Source organism: Bos indicus x Bos taurus, chromosome 15 (assembly GCF_003369695.1).
Source record: "Bos indicus x Bos taurus breed Angus x Brahman F1 hybrid chromosome 15, Bos_hybrid_MaternalHap_v2.0, whole genome shotgun sequence".
Lineage (NCBI taxonomy): Eukaryota > Metazoa > Chordata > Mammalia > Artiodactyla > Bovidae > Bos > Bos indicus x Bos taurus.
The window spans coordinates 18,114,172-18,138,805 of NC_040090.1; the positions used below are offsets into that span (position 1 = coordinate 18,114,172).

At 45.8% G+C, this 24,634-nt stretch overlaps 1 protein-coding gene across 2 annotated transcripts in view; it reads left to right on the plus strand.

The window, feature by feature from the left end:
- SLC1A2 (solute carrier family 1 member 2) overlaps positions 1–24,634 on the plus strand; it is a 169,274-nt gene that overhangs the window by 44,347 nt on the left and 100,293 nt on the right. The window contains exon 1 of one of the 2 annotated variants that reach the window (XM_027562666.1): positions 12,380–12,476. The exons of the other annotated variant lie outside the window; for it this stretch is intronic. Within the exon in view, the coding sequence (XP_027418467.1) occupies positions 12,427–12,476 (50 nt within the window). The 5' untranslated portion in view covers positions 12,380–12,426. Of the gene's footprint in view, positions 1–12,379; positions 12,477–24,634 lie in introns of those variants that run through there. 2 annotated transcript variants of the gene reach the window in all.

Consider the following 24,634-nt stretch of genomic DNA (forward strand, 5'->3'; position numbering starts at 1 on the left):
AATCATTGCTAGCTTCTGTTGTTCACAATTTTAAACAGATTTAATGTCAAGTTAAAATGAGTACTTATTTACATATTTAGGAGGAAATGTAGTCTGATTACAATGACAAAGATAAACACATTCATTTATAAACTGAGAATGTCACTGGTTTTGATCCTTTTGCCATATGTATATTTTTTTTCAACGCCAAATTCTGTAAAAATTTTAGATAATTTTAGACTTAAAGAAGAACGGTAAAAATAAGACAGAGAGTTCCCGTATGCCCCTCAGTCTGCTTCCTGTAATGGCAACAGTTTACATAACCACAGGACATTGATTAAAACTAAGAAATCAGCCTTGCTCCAATACTATTAGAACTTGCTTGGATTTCCCCAGTTTTTCCAGGAAGGTCCTTTCTGTTCTGGGATCCAGTCCAGGGTCCCACGGTGCATTTAGCTGTCCTGTCTCCTCCCACCAGTGACAGTTCCTCAGTCTTTCCTCGTCTTTTAGGACCTTGCCCCTTTTGAAGAGGTCTAATCAGTTATTTTGTAGAACACCTCTCAAGTTGGAATTGCCTAATAATTTCTCCATTTTTAGGTTTTTAGTTGACTGTTCTATATATACTTGACTACTCAGGCTGAGAAACCTTTCACAGATAAATGTTTCAAGGTCTGATAAATTATCTAGTTGCTTTTGAGAATAGCTGATTAGGTATTATAAATCCTAGCAGTTAAGAGTATGGACTGTGGAGCCAGAGAGCTTGGGTTTTGTTCCTGGCTCTGTGACTTACCTGCTGTGTGACCTCAGGAATGTTACTTGACCTCTCTGTGTCATCATCTACAAGATGGGGATACTATTGGGACTTCTTTGGGTTATGGTGAAGACTCAGTTACAGCACTCGGTGCATCAAACGGTACCTTGCATGTGGTCATCACTCAGTATGTCTTAGCTGTTACCATTGCTCTCCTCTGCAACCCGGCCCCACGGGAGTTCAGGACTAACGATTTCCTGTTGTCACTTTTCAGGTCTACAAAGTCAGGTGTGGTTCTTGCCAGAGTGATGACTTGGCAGCAAAGCCCCGGGGTTTTTGGATATAGGCCACACATCCCATCTAGAAAACTTGTTTCAACAGGAGGATTGAATCTCGGCTGCCAGAACCATGTAGAAGTTCAGTCTCCAGTGTGTCCTGGCTGTGCTCAGCTCTTAGAGCGCACCTGTCTCATCTCCCACCCTCAGCCCCTGCCGACAGCCCTGGGATCTGCTCAGAGCTCTCTCCAGGAGTCCTTTCTCTGTTCTGCCTTCTCCCGGGCCTCTCACCTTGGCGCCCTCTCTTCACCTTGTTCCTCTGACTTGATGTGAGGCAGCAAGGCATAATGGTTACACACACCGCTTCCATAGGAACACTGGCTGGCTTTACTTCCCTGGCCCATCACTTCAATGTTACTTAGATCTCTGTGCTTCAGTTTCTTTGTCTCTGAAAAGGGCAAATGATAGGAACAATTATTATAATGAAATTTACTTTATTCTTTGTGATGCACCATTTTACATGTTACCTCTCTTATTACAACCATATGACAGAGCTACTAACATGCTCCCATTTTACAGACGAGGAGACTGAGAAACAGAGAATTTAACTAGCTTGCCCTGATCACAGAACTAAGAGATGGAGGAGTCTAGATTCAAACCCCACCTGGTCTCGGACTTCACATTTCTATTCACCCTGTGCTCTTCACCACATGGAGTCTTGGGGTGGGGGGTGTTCTGTAAATAATTTACAGGGGTTTAAATAATTCTCAGGGGGTTAAATCATTTACATAGAGCACTTATCAATGTGCCTGGCTTGGGGTTAATGTTCAGTCAGTTTTAACTATCATTAATCCCATGATCTGACTTCTGTTTCCTCTGGCTCGTGGTTTATATGATTCTGGGTTGCAGGTCCTAGGGTTTATCAGTCATTGACTTGGCACCCTGCACTGTGAGCAATGGATACCTCGCCCAGTTCCCAGACCAGTGTACCCACACTCTGCCCATGCTGTATTAGTCCCACAAGCCCCCCACCCAGCAGATAGGCTCGCCCACAGCCCTTCACCTGATACAGTCAAGCCTTCACTCCTCTGTCTGTTTCTAATCGGCTCACTGTCCAGTGTCTTTACTCCTTTTCCAGTTAGTTTCACCTTGCACCTCCGACCTTTGGTTCTGCTTCTCTGGCCCAGTTTCTGCCTCCTTCCCCTTACCCACAGCTGGCCTCAATGCCTGCTCTGGACCAGCTGCTTCCTGTCCCCAAGCTCAGCGCCGGGGGCCTGTCATGTGGGACAGTCTGAGACAGATCCTCATGACCGGTGTCCCTGCTGGGTTTGCCCAAGTCATGAAGGAACTCTGCCTTGTGGTGGAAACAGCAGCACCTGTTTGTGGGCCTTGAGGTCTGAGAGAAGGTGTTCAAGGAGCTGTTGTTGTTTGGTCACTAAGTCATGTCCAACTCTTTGCGACTCCGTGAACTGTAGTCTGGTCAAGAATGCTGGAGTGGGTTGCCATTTCTTTCTCCAGGGGATCTTCCCGACCCAGGGATCGAACCCACATCTCCTGCATTGGCAGGTGGATTCATTACTGCTAAGCCATCAAAAGGACAACTGTGGGAGAGGCAGGGAGCAGGAGCTGGCTAGCATTTTGTTCCCTGGTTCCGGGAAGCTCTTTTCCTCAAACCTCAGTGTTTAAAGATCACCTGGAGATTCTGTTAGATTATGTTTCGCGGGGCCAGACAGAGCCTGGGACTCTGCAGTTTTGTCTCCTAGGTGATGGTTGCTGGAGTACCCATTGATAAACAACAGATCGAGCACAGTAATTCAGCCAGTGGCATTTCTGACTGTTCAATAAGAAATTCAGGCTACAAAAGCAATGTCTTGAGTGTCAATGCAGATGTTGCCTCCTCCTAAAGATGTTAAATGGGGTCATGGTCTGCTTTGGCAAAGGTTTTGAGGCATCCCTCATCTTCTGGTACCAAAGAAAATGAGGCCACAAGTTCAAAATCAGCCTCTTAGGGAGCAGTCAGCTTCTTAACTCAGTAGTCATTGGCCACCAAGGTCGTATGTGAGGGCGAGAAAAATCCACTGTGGCCAAGGGATGGGGTCCTGAGGGCCCAGCTGGACCATGGTAGACACTTCTCCAAGTCAACAGGAAAATGAAAACTCATGAAAATTCAGAGTGAATGTGGGTTATGGTGGAGTTGGTGCCCCATCCAGGTGCTAAGGGGAGGCCATAGATAGGAGATGAATGAAATGATAGGAGGCAAAAAGTTGGCTTAAACTTTGGCATTCAGATCAGATCAGTCCCTCACTCGTGTCTGACTCTTTTCGACCCCATGAATCACAGAACATCAGGCCTCCCTGTCCATCACAAACTCCCGGAGTTCACCCGGACCCACGTCCATCGAGTCAGTGATGCCATCCAGCCATCTCATCCTCTGTCGTCCCCTTCTCCTCTTGCCCCCAATCCCTCCCAGCATCAGAGTCTTTTCCAATGAGTCAACTCTTCGCATGAGGTGGCCAAAGTACTGGAGTTTCAGCTTTAGCATCATTCCTTCCAAAGAAATCCCAGGGCTGATCTCCTTCAGAATGGACTGGTTGGATCTCCTTGCAGTCCAAGGGACTCTCAAGAGTCTTCTCCAACACCACAGTTCAAAAGCATCAATTCTTCGGTGCTCGGCCTTCTTCACAGTCCAACTCTCACATCCATACATGACCACGGGAAAAATCATAGCCTTGACTAGATGGACCTTTGTTGGCAAAGTAATGTCTCTGCTTTTGAATATGCTATCTAGGTTGGTCATAACTTTCCTTCCAAGGAGTAAGCGTCTTTTAATTTCATGGCTGCAGTCACCATCTGCAGTGATTTTGGAGCCCAGAAAAATAAAGTCTGACACTGTTTCCACTGTTTACCCATCTATTTCCCATGAAGTGATGGGACCGGATGCCATGATCTTCGTTTTCTGAATGTTGAGCTTTAAGCCAACTTTTTCAGTCTCCACTTTCACTTTCATCAAGAGGCCTTTTCGTTCCTCTTCACTTTCTGCCATAAGCGTGGTGTCATCTGCATATCTGAAGTTATTGGTATTTCTCCCGGCAATCTTGATTCCAGCTTGTGTTTCTTCCAGTCCTGCGTTTCTCTTGATGTACTCTGCATATAAGTTAAATAAACAGGGTGACAATATATGGCCTTGCCGTACTCCTTTTCCTATTTGGAACCAGTCTGTTGTTCCATGTCCAGTTCTAACTGTTGCTTCCTGACCTGCATACAGATTTCTCAAGAGGCAGATCAGGTGGTCTGGTATTCCCATCTCTTTACTGACTCGAATGACGTGAGTTTGAGTGAACTCCAGGAGTTGGTGATGGACAGGGAGGCCTGGTGTGCTGCAATTCATGGGGTTGCAAAGAGTCAGACACGACTGAGCGACTGAACTGAACTGAACTGATTCCTTACAAGACTGAGGATGGGGCACCAGCGCAATCAGACCTTGTGGGTGATGCTGAAATAGAACTTTCATGCTAAAGAGTATCTGACTTCCTCCACCCTCACCACCACTGCCTTGAGTTCCATGACAAAAGCCCCATCCCCTGGGGATTACATTAATCTCCAGAGCCCCCAGTCTCTGGGAAGGCAGTGGGGGAGAAAAATCCTCTCTAGGATGTGTTATTTCTGCTGCACCCCCACTGTCAGCACCAGAGCAGGACTTGAGGCTGGTGCTTTAAGACCAGTGAGGGGTGTGGGGGGGAAGGCAAGCGGCAGGTGTGTATGCTGTCTCTCTTCCAGACTTGTGCTTCCTGTCCATGTGGGGCTAGTGGTAAAGAATCTGCCTGCTAATGCAGGAGATGCAAGAGACCCTGGTTCGATCCCTGGGTTGGGAAGATCCCCTGGAGGAGAAAATGGCAACCTATTCCAATATTCTTGCCTGGGAAATCCCATGGACAGAGGAGCCTGGTGGGCTACAATCCCTGGGGTTACAAAGAGTTGGACATAACTGAGCACCAAACATGTATGCATGTATCATCTTAAAGTGTTCTCTGCAGGTGGTGAATCTGAAGTAGAGTAGGATTAAAATCAGGTGAGACATGTATAAATGGAATATTAAAAAGGCACAAGAAATGTCAGCCTTGTCTGCAGTGAACTCTGCCATGATAAGTGGCAGGGCTCTGCATGTAACCATGTGTCTCTGAGTGGTTTTAGATGAGATCTTTGCCCTCACATGCTGCCCTCCACAAAATGGCAAGCCCCAGAGCAGGTTGGCACACTTTGGGGCCAAAGATGAGGCAGGCACTTCACACACTGGCCTGAATCTGCTCCAACTGACTGTTTATGTCCAGGCATCAGTGCCTTCTGTGTTTTAGTCGGAGGCAACCGAGCAGGCCTGTAGAGTTAGAGAAAATAAAATAGGACAGGAATAAAAATATCCAACTTAAAATAGGTAATAATCCTGACTGCACATTAAGGCAGCTGTTTATGAGTGGAACAAGCAAGGCTGTGTGACCTTGACAGATTAGGCAACTGGTCCTTCCTTTCTTTGTCTGTAGAATGGGCATCAAAATACCTAGCACACACTGGACTTCTCTGGAGGTCCAGCGGCTAAGACTCTGCAAGGGGCCCAGGTTCAATCCCTGGTCAGGGAACTAAGATCCCACATGCCACAATTAAGACCTGGTGCAGCTGAATAAATATAAAAAAATACCTATCATACAAAGTTAACAGTAATAAATAGTAATGACAGCCATAATTAATTGAACCTGACTGTGGGTCAAGCATTATTTGAAGGTCTTCACATTATGAAGGTGGGAGTATTACTATCCTTATTTTGCAGATGAAGAAAGAGAAACCCAGAGAGGTTTAGGAAGTGGTAGAGCTGGACTCAAACCTGTGCTGTTAATAATAAAACCACACATGGTAAGAGTCCAGCGCAATGAGACAGCTTTATTCAGAGCATGAAACACGTCCCGGTGAAATGAAAGGTGATTTAGATGGCTGTGCACTGGTGAAAAAATAAGGAACGTTTTATCACATGGTGAGAAACTTCCTCCTTTTCTGAATCTCTTCCAACCTTTCTGATGATGACAAAGTTAAAACCTTGGTCAGGTGCTGCTAGGCCTTTATCACTGTCCTAAAGCCTTTCAGCTTCCCTTTTAAACAAAGAGAGCAGGAGGCTGGGGCTTCTGCAAACATCCAGCTCGCATTCAATAAAGATATTTGTTGTCATGTTTGTTTTCATGCCTATCTTCTATTTATGACAAGGGTTACTGGGTTTTCATTGATAGTAGGCATGTAAAAATCCCTCTGAAGATACATGGATTTACGTACAAAGAGTCCATCAGCACTAAACATTATTAAGCCAATTCTAGTAGAGGTGGTATTCAGATAAGGCAAAAATAGCCAAGGCTCATGCTTGTGAGTGACTCAGGCATGAGAAATCTTGTGATAGATCGTGAATAGGTTTCAGCCTGATGCGTAGCACGGGGTTCGTACTCAATGAATGTTAAAAACAGAGGGAAGGGAGGATACCATGCTGTCTTCTGATCTGGGAACTGGAGAAAAGAAATGAGCCCCTGGTAAACTGCAGGAGACAGTCTTTCCCTTGAAATTTTGGGTATGAGTTCAGCTTGTTCTGAAGGTTGATGGATCAAGCAGAGGATGGAGAGAATGAGGTTGGTTTTGGTCTTCAGAGAACCCAGGTGGCTGAGTCTGGTGGTGGACTCAGATCTTAGGGTCAGACCCGAAGTTACAAATGGGAGGCTCCAGATGGGGGGAGGGTTTTCCCCAAAGTCACTCAGGTGGAGAGCAGCTGAAGTATGAACTGGTGTTTCCATCTGTTTCTAGCCAAGTGCCTCGTCTTTGTCTCTTTTCCCAAAATAGTCACCAGGCTTGAACTAGTTCCTGGTAAAACCCAGATGGCTCAGGGATAAGTCCCCATCTCTAGGTGCTCACCACTTCTCAGCACTGCATGAGGCATCCTGAGTTACAGGAACCTCCACGAGGGGAAAAAACAATCATCTCCAACCTCAAGGATCTGGTAAAGTTCTGCTGTGTGATTTTGCCCTTAGACGAGCATCCTTTGAGAGGTAAGTAGCCCAGGTTTTCTAGAGTAGCATCAGTTAGGAAGGTCCCTCTAGGAGTGATAAGCCCTGTATGACTCGGCTTTCACCAGGTTTTGCTTCAGTAACAACAACTCCCAAATCTCTGTGGCTTACAACCACGGAAATTTGTTTCTTGTGTCTGTTACATGTTGGTTGCGGGTCAACAGCAGGTAGCCACCGTGTTTCCTCCATAAGGGACCCAGGCTGAAGACACAGCCCTCAGCTGGGTCATGCCATTCTCGCAGGAGAGGGAAAAAGCAGTGACAGAATCACCTGAAAGTTCTTGAGGCTTCTGCTAGGAAGAGAAATGTGTTGCTTCTATTCTGTTTTGGTTTGGGCAGACTCCAGAGCAGAATCCAGAACCGGTAGTTTATTTGGGAGGGGCAGGAAATACCAGGAGGGAGGGCTGAAGTGGAAGGGCAACCAAGGGAGGGTAGGTTATCAAGCCCACCACCTCTGTGGGCGACTCTAGTTTAACCCACAGGAAATCGTGGAGACGGGGCAAATTACGTGCCCTGTTAGCCCTGGAGTCATGTGTCCTGGTATCCTCTCCAGGAATGAAGGAGCTGATGTATTTATACATTCAAATCTGCCAGTCATTGGCTGAGGGCTGCTCCTTGCAGAAACGTTTAATTCCCCACCGTTTCTGGCCCACAGGGAGCCAGAGCTGCCTTTTAGCTTCTGAGAAAGCCCTCAGGCAAAGAGATACAGATACTGGCAGTGGGAGTTAGCTGGAACACATTACAGTGAGATGGAAAATGTCTGAGACATCTCTTATTCCACTCACCCAAGAGGAGAGGCAAAACGTGGCATCAGGGGTGGAGGCAAATGGTCCTCCCCCAGAGGTCCAACTGTTACCTGAGGTCTGAAGCACAGCGTGCAGCAGCCCCTGAGCCCTGATGTATGCAGCGCAGTAAACTCTTGAGTCACGAGCAGGAGTGATGCTTAATTGAGAACTACTAGGTAGACTAGGGGCTTCTCTGGTGGCTCAGGTGGTACAGAATCTGCCTGCAGTGCAGGGCACCGGGCTTGATCCCTGGGTCGGGAAGATCCTCTAAAGAGGGAAATGGCAACCCACTTCAGTATTCTTGCCTGGAGAATCCCATGGACAGAGAAGCCTGGCAGGCTACAGACCATGGGGTCGCAAAGAGTCGGACAGGACTGAGCGACTAACACTCTCACTTTTTGGTAGACTAGATTGTTGACCTTGACAGCATTGACATTTGGGGCTGGGTCGTTCTTTGCTGCGGAGGGGCTGTCCTATGCACCGTAGGATGTTTAGCAGCATCCCTGGCCTCCACCCATGAGGTGACAGTGGCACCTTCCCACCTCCAGTGGGGTCAACCAAAAATGTCTCAGATGGCCAAGAGTCCCCTGGGGAGTGAAATTGCCCCCACAGGGAACTGCTGGTGTAGATCATGCATTCACTGCTAGTTCCCAGAGAACTGGAATAAATTCCTAATTCCCAAAGAATTACATGATAGGTGCCTGGGCAGAGGAGTTCACAATCTAGTGGAGGAGACAAACAAATATAAACTCTAAGGACAAGTTACTCTGTGCTGCAGCACTTTGAAATATGTAAAGGAAGGAGAACTAGTTCAGGAACGGAAAGAATGCATTCTTTGAAGAGTGGGGATGGGCAAGGAAGCAAAGAGCCAGAGACAGCTGATTAAGGTTTTGAAGGATGAAGAGGAGTTTTCCCGGTAAGTGATACCATGTGTAGAAGTTAAATATAATCTTTGATGATGGTGGAGACTTGGGAATGCTGTAATAATTGATGCTGGAAATGCTGACTTCAGAGCCTTCTCACACTCAGGCCAGATTGCAGGACTGTAATTGAATCTGCTTTACCTTGTGATAACAAAGCATTCTGAGTGCATAGGGACCTGGGTTCCAGCCCTCTTCTGTCCATCCACCAGCTGTGAACTTTTCTGACTCCCTCCCCATTTTCTCATCTATAAAATGGGTATAATACCTACGTTATGGGTCTGTCTTGAGGACTAAATCATGCTAAACTCTCAGCCCTGTACCTGGCATGTAGTATGAGAACAATAAGTGACAGTTAATTACCATAAATATTATGAAATAGGCTGAATTTACATAATAATAGCTAACTTTGAATGAGAGTGTATTCTGCTCCAGGAACCAGCACAAGGGCCTGTCTGTCACAACAGGTATTATGATTGCTATCTCCATTTTACACAGGAAGAGGCCAAGGCATGAAGTAATGTGTACGGTGGGTGAATGGTACTCAGATGGCAGCAGATGTCTGAACAAGCAGTCTCTTTGCTGGATGATTTGGTACTTAGCATTTCTCCTTAACTTTTTGAAAAGAAATCAAGGGCTTGGTTATAAAGTTACTTTCACCAAAGTTTTAGAGCCAGTGTAGCAACTTTTGAATAAATGAACTTTTCTCACTGTTGACTGAAGGTCCTTAATGCAGTTATAGAATATTAATAAGAAAGTGAGTGAGCAGAGACTTATTTTTAACCACAGTATCTGTGCTGGCCTCTCAGTGAGAGTCTACTGGGGTAGATGATGAATCACCCAGTGCTGACCCCTTCTAGAAATGTCTGTGAGAGGAACACAGAGGGAAACTTGCAGCTGCTTAATGCTCCCCCTCCCCAGTCCCCACCCCCAGGCTATTAAAAAAAAAATGCTGAAAGTGTGTCAGCCTCCAGGATACCAGGTCCAGAACAGGAGGGGGTTTGTCTTCTCTCCCTTTGTGACAGGGACACACATGGTGTTCTTGGCGTTACGGGGAGCAGAATGTGTTCCAAGGACTGCTTTTAAATCTAGCCTCCCACCGTGTGCCAGCGGTGGAAATCAGCGTAGGGTCCCAGTGTCTGGGGGAATACCCTTCTTCTCGTATACGCTTGTTTCTGGCTGAGCTCTCATCTTTGATGGCCTCTCCTTGTAGGAACAGAATATACAGCTCAGTGAGGGCATGGAGCTGGTGTGCCATACGTAGTTCTGTGTCCTGAACCCACTGGAGGAGCTCCAACAAAAAAGAGTCAGTGAGTGAAAGGTGCGGATGCTCCTTCTTTCCCAATACCACCTGTACGTGCCTGGACTACACCTTCGCCTTTGTTTCTCCCATCTTGGGCTCAGGTCCAGACTCCAGTCCTTGCCAGCCACGTGTTCTGGAGTAGATTACTTCCCCTGTTTATGCCCCGCCAGTAAGATGGCCTGTGTGTGTGCTCAGTCATGTCTGGCTCTTTGCGACCCCATGGACTGTAGCCAGCCAGGCTCCTCTGTCCATGGAATTTTCCAAGCAAGAATACTGGAATGGATTGCCATTTCCTTCTCCAGGGGATCTTCTTGACCCAGGGATTGAACTTGTGTCTCTTGTGTCTCCTGCGCTGACAGGCGGATTCCTTACTGCTGGCGCCACCGGGGAAGCCCATCGGTAAGGTGGAGCGAATAATAATTCCATGCAGAGGGAGGCTGCAGGAAGTCAGTCTAAAGTACTTGGCTTGTAGAAAGTACTCTTGGTGGTAGTTCTTTTGCTTATCATTTCGAGATGGAGCTGGATCCGTTGGCGGTATCCTTGGGTGGGGGAGAGGGACTGGCATCCTAGAATTCCCCAAGCCTTCCCTTGGAGGGATAGTAAGGTGCCCTCAGGTTCTGTATTCCAGATGATGTTTGACACCCTCTGGTGAGCCCATGTTTTCCAAATGACAAAAACCATGGCAGCCTAGAGAAAGAGGCATCTGCAGCAGCTTTGCCTGGGCTCCAGCTGGCCCCCTTTCCTCGCTGCCAGGTAGCACCTGCTGTCTGCCTCCTACTCAGATGTGCGTGGGTTGGTGGCAACCCCAGAACATCTGGGGCAGAATGTGAATGCCACTTGGACTGTGCCTGACTATGTGATTGGCTGGTTGTTTTCTCTGAACAAGACCCCCCAAAATGTTTTTACTCTCCATGCCTCACCCACACCCATTCCTGCCTCCTCCACTTTCTATTCTTTCTTGAATATGCGTGCTTCACACTACCCCTTCTCTAGAGAGACAGTCAGCTCCCCCAGGGAGAGGCAGGGTCATGTAGTGGGTCTGGGCTCAGGCTCAGGAGTCCAAACTTGGAGGGTGTGGATCCCAGCTCTTCCGTGGAGCTGCTGTGTGAACGTGGGCAAGTTACTCAGCTTCTCTGTGCGTTCTCCTGGTCTATAAATGAGAATAATAGCAGTGCCTACCTGACAGGGTCTTTGAGAGATTTAAACAAGCCAAGCTCATGTAAAGCACACAGAATGTGCTTTGACACATGGTGAGTCTTCAGTGAAGCTTGGCTGATACAAGATCTTACAGTGACAAGAGGTAGCAAAAGGGGATGGTGATGCTTCAACCATAAGAGCTTGCGTGTAGTCAGGCTGCCGAGGGGATCTGGGATCGAAAATCCAGTTGGCTGTGGATTTGCCATGGATTCTTTAAAAAATTTTTTCTTTACTTATTTATTTGACTGTGTTGAGTCTTAGTTGTGGTGCATGGGCTTAGTTGCCCTGCGGCAAGCAGAATCTTCCCGGACCTGGGATCAGGTCCCCTGCATTGCAAGGCGGATTCTTTACCACTGGGCCACCAGGAAATTCCTTGCCATGGATTCTAATGGCAACTTTCAATCGTGAAATTGTTCAAAGGACCTTAAGGGCTCATGAAGTGAAAGTGTTAATTACTCAGCTGTGTCTGACTCTTTGTGACCCCATGGACTGTAACCTGCCAGGCTCCTCTGTCTAAGGAATTCTCCAGGCAAGAATACTGGAGTGGGTTGCCATTCCCTTCTCCAGGGAATCTTCCTGACCCAGGGATTGAACCCAGGTCTCCTGCATTGCTGGCAGATTCTTTCCTGTCTGAGCCACCAGGGAAGCCCAAGGGCTCATAAAGGCAATGGCTAATGTGCTTCTGTAACCTGATGAATCCAGGTTAAATGTCAGGGAGTGAGGCTGCCCGGGAATGAGTGGTTAATGATCACAGTGGGTGTACGGCTAGTAATGGAGGAATGAGAGTAAGTGCCAAGGAAGGATAGTGTGGTAACAGTGACTGGGGCTTGCCAGCTAGCTGCTGGGCTCGCTGGGTAAAAAGTCACAAAACCCTGAGAGGAAAGAGGTGTAGTTCTTGCTTATGGAAAGGAGAGGGACATCAGAGGTCTAAGATGATCCTGTCGAGTTCTCAAACTCCAGTAATTACACAATGTTCAAACAGTGCCCTTGGTGCTTTTCAGCCAAAGTATACACTCAGTAGGACAGTTTGTTACTTCTGTGACGTCGGGACACCGGCTAGGTAAACTTTAAAGCACCTGACCGATCTTCCTGCAAGGTACAGCAGCACCGAGATGCAAGACAGAACTCATGCCCGCGCTACGGGGCCAGCGCATTCCTGGAGACGAGAGCATGGTCAGGTCAGGAGTCTTGGGATGGGGTGGGGCTGGGCTGTGCGGGGCGATGAGAAGGGAAGAATCACTTTATATTCCTGGAGGAAAAGAGAAGTGACAGGTGGAACAATGGGTTATTATAGCACACTCATTGAAGCCTGTTTCGGTATCTGGCAAAGACACTTGCTTTCCCCAGGGGTTGAGGTAATGTGCTTCCTTCTGTGAACCAAGTCCTTCCTGGAAATGTAGAGGTGTCAAGAAAGGAGTGAAAATTGGGAAATGTAATCTGCTTATCAGAAAACAACTGGTTCTGAAATGTTTCAGACTGGTGAAGAAAATGTGTGGTCCCTTCACCCTGATGCCTAGCGATGAACCAGGCACATGGTTCCCTTCCAATGAGTGTGTGTTGAATGAATGAATGAATGATATTCATATGTTTTCATATAGGCGTGTTCTCCTTTAGTTGTTGTTTAGTCGCTAAGTCATTTCTGACTCTTTTTGCAACCCTGTGGCCTGTAGCCCACCAGGCTCCTCGTCCATAGATGACTGCTTACATAACATATTAATAAGGTGTTTAGTGATGACTTGGAAAAACTGTACCTTGTACTAAAATCATCATCTGTGATTGCATCTTAAAGAACTTAAGCACCCAGATGTGAGCCATAGTCCTTAATGAGGATGTCACTCGCACTGAATCCCGGATTCTAGAGGTGCGAATGTTAGCATTTTCAGCATCGTTGCTGAAGGAACTGGTCCAGATAAAAGCCTATGTGTCTCAGCTCTGCCGTTTACCTGGCATGTGATAACTGTATTTCCCTGTGCAAGCAGGTACCCGGTGCGATTTCATTGAGACTGTGTTGTCAGTGAACCCTGTTGCAAAAGCTCTTTAGTCCAAAGATTTAAAAGCAAAAGTGTTTAAGTGGTATTGCTCTGTGACCTGAACTTGGTGTGATGGGAAAGCCAGCAGGCTTGGTTTTCAGGTTGGAAAGACACTTTCTGATGTTGCTAAATACATAAGGTATTTGGTTCAGTGTTGTACTCTGGGACCCTGTTGCTGCTGCTAAGTCGCTTCAGTCGTGTCCGACTCTGTGCGACCCCAGAGACTGCAGCCCACCAGGCTCCCCCATTCCTGGGATTCTCCAGGCAAAAACACTGGAGTGGGTTGCCATTTCCTTCTCCAATGCATGAAAGTGAAAAGTGAAAGTGAAGTCGCTCAGTTGTGTCCGACTCTTAGCGACCCCATGGACTGAAGCCTACCAGGCTCCTCCGCCCATGGGATTTTCCAGGCAAGAGTACTGGAGTGGGGTGCCATTGCCTTCTCCGGGGACCCTGTTAGCATTTCTTATCTCTCTTGCAGCACAAAGTGTAGGTGTTACAAAGACCACCAGCACCTCCTGTCATTTTTCCTTTTCCAATCGCTCCTCTTCAATTCCCTCCATAATTGGGAAGAAATGGCTGTAGTTCATTTGTTAAGTGTATCTATCGAGTGTTACCAGTTTTGGGCTCAGTTTTAGGGTTTACTAAATTGGGATGGTACTCAAATACTCTATCCTTTTATACATTGATTTGTATTTGCAGAAGCCCGAAAAGACTTTAAAAAGTCTAGTGAAGAAGAAATTGCTGATAGCCATAATTCAGGAAATCAAAAAGGGATCAGTGTGGAAAGGTCAGATTTTGAGCAAGGACTCTCTGTATGTGTTTGACACTACCAAGTTGTGAAAAACCTATGATTTGCATTTTTTTACATTCATTCAAATGATTTATTCTGTTCATATTTTGGCTTATTTCTCCTCACTCTTTAAACTAATTTCTTAAAGTTCATTTGTTCATAGTTTCATTTTAAAGGCTATTAATGTTATGATTATAAAAGTTCTATATGCTTATTATAACCTATGGTTAGAATTTTTTTTAATATAAATAAGGGGGCAGAATCACCTGTAATTCCTTCAACCAGAGATAATCGCTATTCAAATATATCTTTTTCTAGTCATAATGTAGGATAATATTTGGGACCATGTTTTATATCTTCAGTCTTATATCTGTTTTTTAGATTATCCCCCTCCATCATTTTTTTTTAAGTAAGGGAACTCAAGTCATTATACTGTAAATTCCTGTTCTGAAGTCCCTTCTACTCCTAGTGATTACTCTTGAGTCCACTCTTGTCTTGTGTGGGCTGTGTGAAGGGCCTGCTCTATGTCCAGCTGCATGGACAGGCACGAGGTTGACAAACGGAAACATGGATAAGAAATTACATCTTTTAATGGCGTTGTCATACTTCACTGCTGCTGTGGCATTGTTTGCTTCACCTTTCAGAGAGAAGGAACTGAGTTGTTTCTGATTTTCTTATTATCTACATAGTGCTACAAGTAATCATCTTTGTCTGAATTGAATTCACTTTTCTTGGACATTGTTCCCAAGATGGGGTTGCCAGGCCCATGAATATAAACAGACTTATAATACTTGCTACCTCTTTACAGTGTTACTTAATCCAATTAATACTGCCACCTGTGATGTCCAAATGTACTTGTTTGCAGAAAGCCCACTCCTGTCCAATCTAAGTCATTATATTTGTTGGGTTTCTCTGGTGACTCAGTGGTAAAGAACCTGCCTGCCGATACAGGAGACCCGGCTTCGATCCTTGGAGTCAGGAAGATCCCCTGGAGAAGGGAATGGTGACCTACTCCAGTATTCTTGTCTCGGAAACCCGATGGACAGAGGAACCTGGCAGGCTGCAGTCTGTGGGGTCTCAAAAGAGCCAGACATGACTGAATCGGACACAACAACAATTTATATTTGCTGCCTTAATAGGGATCTAAAATTAAGTGAAACAGATTTGAATTTACTTTTTGAAACTCTTACCTTTTTGTCACCAGAGGTACATATAATGCTTGCCAAAAACGTGAAATGAGTTTGTTAATTATTACCTAAACAATACTTTAAAACATGTAATGTATTATTAAAAACTTAGTTTCTACTAAGTAATAAAATTAGCATAAGGACGTAATGTTTGGGAAAAGTTCTGAAAGAAAAGACTTGCTTCCATTTTGATTTTCCCTCATTTTTCTTTGTCTTCTCACCAAATTCTCAGAAATTTTACCATTCTCAATGCCATTCACCTGCTTGCCCTAAATGTTTCAAGCAAGCCTAAGCAATAAGAGAAGTGATATTCTAGACCTTCAGAACCAATTTCCTTTCAAGTGGTGGAAAAGGGTCCTTGGATTTCCTTGCCTTGGAAAGAAAAGATGCCATGAGTTCTTGACCCAAAGAGGCTGTCCTAGAATGCACCCCCTCTCTCTCACATCCGAACCAAAGGCATTCTGCCCAGAACTCCAGGTGAGCCCTGGTCACTGCCTGGAGTCTTAATCTTAGCAAACACACAGTCATAACATTTGGCTAGAGAAGCACGTAAATATGAGCGGATTCTCTCCAAATGAACCTTTCTACTCTCCAGGGACACCAGTGGGGTGGAAGACCTTATCCCTGTACATTTATAAGACAAAGCAACACAAGCCCCTAATACCCTTGTTAAAAATCAATTAGTAATATTGTATGGGTTGGTTGTAGGTTTGTGAGTATGAATTTGGAAAAAAAAGTTACAGGCTCCCTCAGTTTGGTCTACTTGATGGCACTCAACCATCAAGTTGAATTCAAGAACATCCAGAGTGTAAACATCCAAAGAGTACAAGGCTCTTGAGGCTTTAGAATCACCATGGCTGGATGTCTTACAACTCACTCGGAAGACTAAAACAGCTGCTGCGAGGCTGTGCATTTCACATGATTACTTTCACGTGATTATTTTATGTAACATCTAAAGAGAAAAAACAGCTCTGTAGTGGGCAGTGCTGTGATCATCCCCTGCCACTCTCTGTCTGAGAAAACCGAGCAGAGTTACCTTCCCATATCCAGTGAGATAGTCAGCCAAGGTGCTGAGTCTCCGCCTGTAACTGACCTCGCTCACTCCAGAGTCATGTGTTGACCAATCCCCACTGATCTGCAGCACCTATGCAGTCAGACAAGACGGTCAGCAGGCAGGACCCATGGGTGCTGCCCTCCCAGTGAGCCGCCGAATGCCCCCAGGTGCTAATCACAAGAAAAGGGGCCAGTTATGGGAGAGAATTGAAAAGGGGCCATGGAGATGAAGAGGGTGGAAGTGCAACAGGAGGGCACTGAGGGCCAAAAGGAGGAAGAGGAGGGCAGCCCACCATGGTTGGCATCATCACAAACCCTCTGCATACTCGCTGTTTTTCATCCTAAGAATAAAGTCTGTGCTTTGAACTTTTCTTCCAATGAGGGGGAGGACTGTGACTTCCCACTGGGTGAGAGAGCCTGCTGCAAGGCAGGAATCCTCTGAAGGCTTGTGTTTTGTCTTTGACATTCAAGCACATTTTACACCATCTTCTATCATATCTCTGTGTTTATTTCTGTATGTTATATTATTTTAAATTACCATTTAAATGATTCTACTATGCAATCATTTATGAGTTTCCATTGATTTCAAAACACCACATGGATGGGGAGGGAACTACATTAATTAAAAGGCACATTCCATTTTCAGAAATATTGAAATATGGGGACAAGGTGTACCTTAGAATGAAGACATTGAGCAAATTCTGAGTGAAATCGCCGCTCCTGGAAGCTGTGTCATGTTTCTGGTGGGGCTGAGTCTGTCTTCTGGTATATGTTTGTGTACATGTAGGGGCAGACAAGTACCTTGGTATCTAATGCACAACCTTAGATGTGTTGTGGGGTGGGGGTGGGGAGTGTGTTGGGTTTGGGGCTGAGAGGTGTAAGGAATTGCCCAGTGCCCATTCTGGATTCTTTTCTGTCATCCCTTAGGACAGAGTTCCTAGACCTTGGCAATGTTGGCATTTGGAGCCAATTAACCCTGTTTGGGGAGATGTTTAGCAGCATGCCTGGCTTCTGTCCATGAGCATCCCTTGTCCCTGGTTGTAACAACCAAAAATGTCTACAGATGCTACAGAATTGCCCTTGCTTAAGAGCTACTGCATTAGTGCCAAAAAGAAGCTCCCAAAGCAGTGGACCAATACAGAGTATTAGGGAAGAGTATTTCTGTTCTTGAGGAAGAGTATTGTGATTAAGAACAAAGTTTCTGAAGTTAGGCTGAGATTTTCAAAACCCACTTACTCTGTCATTTTGGGCAGATAACCGCACTTTTGGGGGCCTCAGTTTCTTTACCTGTCAAATACCTCTGTGACCTCCCGGGATCGTTGTGGGCATGAAATGCTTGGAAGGAAACCTGGAGTAAGTGCTTTGGACATATCAGCTACCATTACTATCAATGGTATTGTTGTTGCTATTATTATTGAGGGTCCTTTGGCCACCCCCACCGGCTGGGATAATCACTGGCCATCTCTCGCCTGCAGGCTCCCGCCTCCCGATCGTGTCGATAGGGCTTCTCACTCCCTGATCAAGCTGCTTAGGTCCGTCCTCTCTCACCCCCTGACTTCTCATTTACTTCTGCAGCGCTGTTTACCATCACATTAGCCCACTCATTCCCAGCCTAATCCTTGGAGTGAAAAGTGTGCGTTATGTTTATTACAAAATAAGAGCAACTTGCCTTCTCTCTCCTGCCCTCTCCCTTCTCTCTCCCTCTCTCTCTGTCTCGGGTTTGGTGCAACTCCTTCTGAGATATTTTTATCAATCTAAATGGAGATGATACTATTAGGAAGAGAAAGAGAAAAAATTGTACCAGTCCTTTGGAGAAGCAAGCTGGAACCTAGCTGTTTCGTCCACCATTGGAATGGCTTCTAGAAGGACAACCTTGGCACCAGGACAGGATAAAAATGCCTCATCTCTGTGACCTCTGAGGATCGGCCAAGGCAAGAGTGGATAAAGAGCTAACCTACTCCACCTGCCAGCCAAAAATAGGCTGACTGCGTCACAGGGCTTTTGGTCATTAAACCTTTCCTCTGCAGCAGTCTGTGGTTCCAACTGGAACGGGGCCAGGGACGGGTTAAGGTAATTCACTCCCAACCCTGATTCCTCTCCTTGCATCAGAGGCAGCCTTGGAAATTGAGTAGTGCTACATGCGGGTGTAAATTCCTAACCAGGAATGATATATAAGCGCCAGCTGCAGGAACATGTGCAATGAGGCTACTTATAGATTAACTATTCTTTGTCTTTTAAATAATGAAGACCTATTTTTTGGATCAATCAGTTTATTTTTTTAACTTTTGTTTCTCATTCTAAAGGTTAATTCATGTTTGTTGTAGAAGGTTTGAACATAAAGAATCAATAAGAAATTAAAATCTATCCATCATCTTATCATTACAGCCACTGGGAACATTTTGTGCCTTGTTTTTCTTGCATCTTGATGCAATGTACAGTTTTCCTAAAATTGTGATCATATGCAGTTTTCTGTCTTTTCATTTCAAAAGTACACACAAAGTACTCACAATGATACTGCATCTCAGATTCAATTCAAGTGTTAGCCGCTTCAGTTCAGTTCAGTTCAGTCAGTCGTGTCCGACTCTTTGCGACCCCATGAATTGCAGCACGCCAGGCCTCCCTGTCCATCACCAACTCTGTAGTTCACTCAAACTCATGTCCATCGAGTCAGTGATGCCATCCAGCCATCTTATCCTCTGTCGTCCCCTTCTCCTCCTGCCCCCAATCCCTCCCAGCATCAGAGTCTTTTCCAATGAGTCAGCTCTTCACATGAGGTGGCCAAAGTACTGGAGTTTCAGCTTTAGCATCAGTCCTTCCAATGAATACCCAGGACTGATCTCCTTTAGAATGGACTGGTTGGATCTCCTTGCAGTCCAAGGGACTCTCAAGAGTCTTCTCCAACACCACAGTTCAAAAGCATCAATTCTTCGGCATTCAGCTTTCTTCACAGTCCAACTCTCACATCCGTACATGACTACTGGAAAAACCATAGCCTTGACTAGATGGACCTTTGTTGGCAAAGTAATGTCTCTGCTTTTGAATATGCTATCTAGGTTGGTCATAACTTTCCTTCCAAGGAGTTAGTGTCTTTTAATTTCATGGCTGCAGTCACCATCTGCAGTGATTTTGGAGCCCCCAAAATTAAAGTCTGACACTGTTTCCACTGTTTCCCCATCTATCCCATGAAGTGATGGGACCAGATGCCATGATCTTCATTTTCTGAATGTTGAGCTTTAAGCCAACTTTTTCACTCTCCACTTTCACTTTCATCAAGAGGCTTTTTAGTTCCTCTTCACTTTCTGCCATAAGGGTGGTGTCATCTGCATATCTGAGGTTATTGATATTTCTCCTGGCAATCTTGTTGCTTAGTCGTATCCAACTCTTTGTGACTCCATGGGCTGTAGCCCACCAGGCTCCTCTGTCCATGGAATTTTCCAGGCAAGAATACTGGAGTAGGTTGCCATTCTCTTCTCCAGAAGATCTTCTGACCCAGAGATTGAACCTGGGTACTATATCTCATGCGGTCATTAAATATATTACTTGAGAACCAGATGGATTTTGGCTTATTAACTTCCTCTTGACTGGGCTGAGTGTACATGTTAATAGGAAGAGGCTCTGGTCTGGGGAGCCACTGGAGTGTTCTTCAGACTCCACAGTCCCAGGAGGAACTGATGTGCCATCTGTGGGAGCAGAGACATGCTGGTCATTCTGGGAGGTGGGGAAGGAATGGGAGGCTGGCAAGCTGCCCTGGAGAAAGCGTGGCAGAGGGAGTGGAGTGTGGGCTCCTAAGGAAAGAACTTCTGGGTTGTATTCTGTCTGTGCCACCAATCATTTCCCTGACTTTGATTAACCTATCTCACCCTCTAAACCTCAGTATTCCCATCTATAAAATGGAACTAATGATTGTGTCTATTTCTTTGGATTACTGGGGATAGTACCTGACTCAGAGTGGGTACACAGTAGTGATCATTAGTATGCTATCATGATTAATCCCTCAAATGAAGACTGGGTCAGCCGACTCCATGCTATGAGGATAGTGGGTAGATGGGTTCACCCTGTAAGAAAATGTCTAAAAGAAAATAAAAATGTGGATTGGATTTAGTATGTTCTCCCAGAGGGGAGGTGCAGTCAAGATATAGGGTGGTCCAAAGAATGGAGTTAGGGCTCCTTCCATTATGCTTTTGAGGCCATTAGTGGAGAATGCTTCCAATGCCTGCTAGGAGGTCACCCACCCCAGAGTCTGGGTCTAGACCAGAGTCTCCAACCCCAGCCGGGTGTCCTCCTAATCAGGCTTGATGGAGCAGCTAAGAGTATTTAGTACATCATGGCAACCCACTCCAGTACTCTTGCCTGGAAAATCCCATGGATGAAAGAGCCTGGAGGCTGCAGTCCATGGGGTCGCTATGTTGGACACGACTGGACAACTTCACTTTCACTTTTCACTTTCATGCATTGGAGAAGGAAATGGCAACCCCCTCCAGTGTTCTTGCCTGGAGAATCCCAGGGACGGGGGAGCCTGGTGGGCTGCCGTCTATGGGGTCGCACAGAGTCGGACACAACTGAAGCAGCTTAGCAGCAGCAGCAGTTCTGTTGCTGCAGCCAACGTTGACTTGGAATTGACACATTGGGATGAAATCTTATCTCCCAGTGCCTTTGTGGAAGGATCGCCAGGTAGCAGGGGTTCAGGTCTGGTTCCAGTCAGGATCAAGAAAGCATCTGAGATGGTTGGACAGACCTGGGTTTGAATCCTACTTCTGCAGTAGCTTTAGGATACTTTGGGTAAGTTTCACACACTCAATTGCTCTTTACCTTCTCACTTGATCCAAGTTAAATATCTGTACCTTGTGGGTTGATGTTGAGGATTAAAAGAGATAAAGTCTAGGACGTGCCTAGCACCATGCTGGACTTGCTATTGATACTAAAAAAATGTTGATATCATCTTCCACCTTCTCAATCAGCAAGATAAAACAAGGAATAAGAGAGTCTCTTGGTTTCTCCATCTGTAAATAAGAAGGGTTAATAAAAGTTAATGGCTCACTCAGCCTCTAGGGTTTGGGAAATATTTGTTTTGTCCTTCGACTCTCAGTCCTAAACATCAGTAGTGAGTTTCCAGTATTTGCTGGCACATCCTGGAAGATAACCTTTGAGTGTATACCATGTGGCGAGCACTGAACTCAGCCCTTTGCATGGGTCATCCCATTCAGGGATTACATTCCATAAAGAAGAAAAACAGAGGCTCAGAGACATTATTAAGAGACTCATTCCAAGTTTCTTACTTCATAAGTGGTGGAGGTGGGATTTGTGCCTAGACCCTTGGACAGAGAATAGATCAAACCAGAGAATCCTAAAGGAAATCAACCCTGTATATTCATTGGAAGGACTGATGGTGAAGCTCCAATACTTTGGCCACCTGATGTGAAGAGCTGACTCATTGGATAAGATCCAGATGCTAGGAAAGATTAAAGGCAGGAGGAGAAGGTGGTGGCAGAGGATGAGATGGATAAATAGCCTTACTGACTCAATGGACATGAATTTGAACAAACTCTGGGAGATAGTGAATGACAGGGAAGCCTGGCATGCTGTAGTCCATGGGATTGCAAAGAGTCAGATATAATGTAGTGACTGAACGACTCTACTTCTGGAGACCACTTTTACAACTAAAGACTTCTGCCCCACCCCCCGTTGGCAAAGATAAGTACAAAACAGACTAGAATGGCCAGTTCAGCAACTAAATTGAAGCCCCCCTGAGCCCAAGGACTGTGGGTTATCCACTCTGTCCCCTCCCAGGCAGGCAAGCAGCAAATACGAACTTGTGGAAGAATGTATGGAAAATCTAAGCATTTGAGTCAGGCTTCCTTTAAATGAAGATGTCCTGTGAACAGCAAGTGCCTTAGACACGTAACTCCACTATAAGAGAGTCCAGGACTTTCTCCGGTCCCTGGGTGACTGTTCGGAGCAAAGGAGACTGAAAATCTGGAGGGGAAGGACATTCCCTCAATTTTCATTTCCCCACAAAAGGAAGGGAGGAAAGGACCAGAGATGAAGAAGACAGCTTCATAGGTTTCAAAGCAGAAAACCATCTGAATTATTGATTTCCAGGACCTGGACATTAGCTGGACAAGGTTTGGTGGTTAGCAGGCTATGTACAGAATCTGTGTTTCTAAGGACTTATAGAAAACTGCAACTTCATCCATCATTTAATTTCTTGTTCCCGGGAATGTTGGCCTTTGATTCCCTTTGTGCTTTTGATTCCTTCCTGATTCTTCTTTTTTTTTAATTTTATTTTTATTTTGTGTATTTTTTCTTTTTTTTGACCGTGCTGGGTCTTTGTTGCTGCGTGTGGGCTTTCTCTAGCTGTGATGAACGGGAGCTACTCTTCATTGCGGTGCACAGGCTTTTCATTGCGGTGGCTTCTCTTGTTGCAGAACTCAGGCTCTTGAGTGTGGACTTTGGTAGATATGGCGCACAGGCTTAGTCATCCCACCATGTGTGAAATCTTCCCAGACCAGGGATCGAATCCATGTCCTCTGCACTGGCAGGTGGATTCTTAACCACTGGACCCCCATGGAAGTCTCTGATTCTCCCTTTTAATGTGGCCTTGGTTTTTATCTTTATTTCATCCATATAGTGTACACCGTAATTCTGGCCTTATTCCTCACTCTCTAGGTGCTCCCATTCACATCCTGATTTCCCATTTTGCTGCCTGTTGCTCCCAGATTCACTGCCCACATGGTTCTGCCTGTTCCTGAACCTTGCCTTTCCCAGCCCGCCCCTGGGCATTTGCCCTCCCCTTCCTCTTCTGATGCACGTCTCCACTTCTCTGTCCCTAGGCAGTGTCTACCTATAGCCTTCTAGGGTCAACCCACGTCCTCCTCTGTGACTGTGTCCCAAACTGTTTCGTCCGTCCCTTTGTCACTCCAATTGCACTGATGTGTGTGCATCTGTTCCTCTGGCACTTAACCACATGCTTCCTCTGTCCCCTCTAGCCTTTCTCCCATCTACTCAGGAAGTCTTTAAATGTCTGTCTTATTATGGTGACCCCACTACATACAAGGCACTCTGCTGAGAGCTGAGGGACAGCCAAGAGGAATATCGGGTTTGCCCATCAATAGATGCTTGAGGGAAGACACCCCAGAAATAAATATCCATTGGCCTGACTCATGGCTGGAAGTTCTTTCACCAACAGCAGAGGAAGCCAAGGCAGGCATGCCTCTGCTTTTGACTTTCCTCATCTCTTGTCTGCAGAAGCAGATGCCTGAGGAATGCTTTAGTGTTAGCCTGGGTTCACAGTCTAACTCCTAGCGAGGTTGTGCCCATCAGTCCCAGAATCCACCAGCTATGTGAATTCAGCATCTCCCACTGGGCATCATGTGGATGCTGTTGGGTTGGGCACTTTCTCTGAATGAGAGCAGCCTCAGCTCAACCCAAGTGGAGCCCAGACCATCACAGGGAGTACAGTCCTTGGCAGGGTCAGAATGGAAAGCTGGCTTCAGAGGGAGAGGCCCCTTCTGCCACTTCTGCATGTCCTAAAGCTCACCGCACCCAGCTTCTTTGTTGTCGTTTTTCTTAGGAATAAATGAGTGTGATAATTCATTTAATAAATATTTGCTGAGCACACCATTCTCTGATGTCCTAGTTCCTCCCTGGCACAAAGATAAATATGACTGTCTCTGCTCTAAGTCAACATCTAAGAAAGAAGGCATATGCAAATTACTCAGAGAAAGATGGCAAATATGGGCACTCCTCAGTATCGTGTCCTTGACAAACATTGCTAATCAAGCATAGAACTCACCTTGAATCTGAATTCAGTTCAGAATCCTTCTCAATACATTATTCTAGGCAGCCGCCGTTATTGAATTGGGTATTGGGCAAGAGTCAACTGGCTTGTGAGCATTCTTATCTTTGTTGTTCAGTAACTAAGTGTCCAACTCTTTGTGACCCCATGGACTGCAGCACACCAGGCTTTCCTGTCCTTTACTATCTCCCGGAGTTTGCTCAAACTCATGTCCATTGAGTCAGTGATGACATCCAACCGTCTCATCCTTTGTTGGCCCCTCCTGCTCTCAGTCTTTCCCAGCATCTTTCCCAGGGTTTTTTCAATGAGACGGCTCTTCTCATCAGATGGCCAAAGTATGGAAGCTTCAGCATCAGTCCTTCCAGTGAATATTCAGGACTTCCAGTGAATATTCAGTGAATATTAAAGGACTGATTTCCTTTAAGATTGATTGGTTGGATCTCCTTGCTGTCCAAGGGACTCTCAAGAGTCTTCTCTAGCA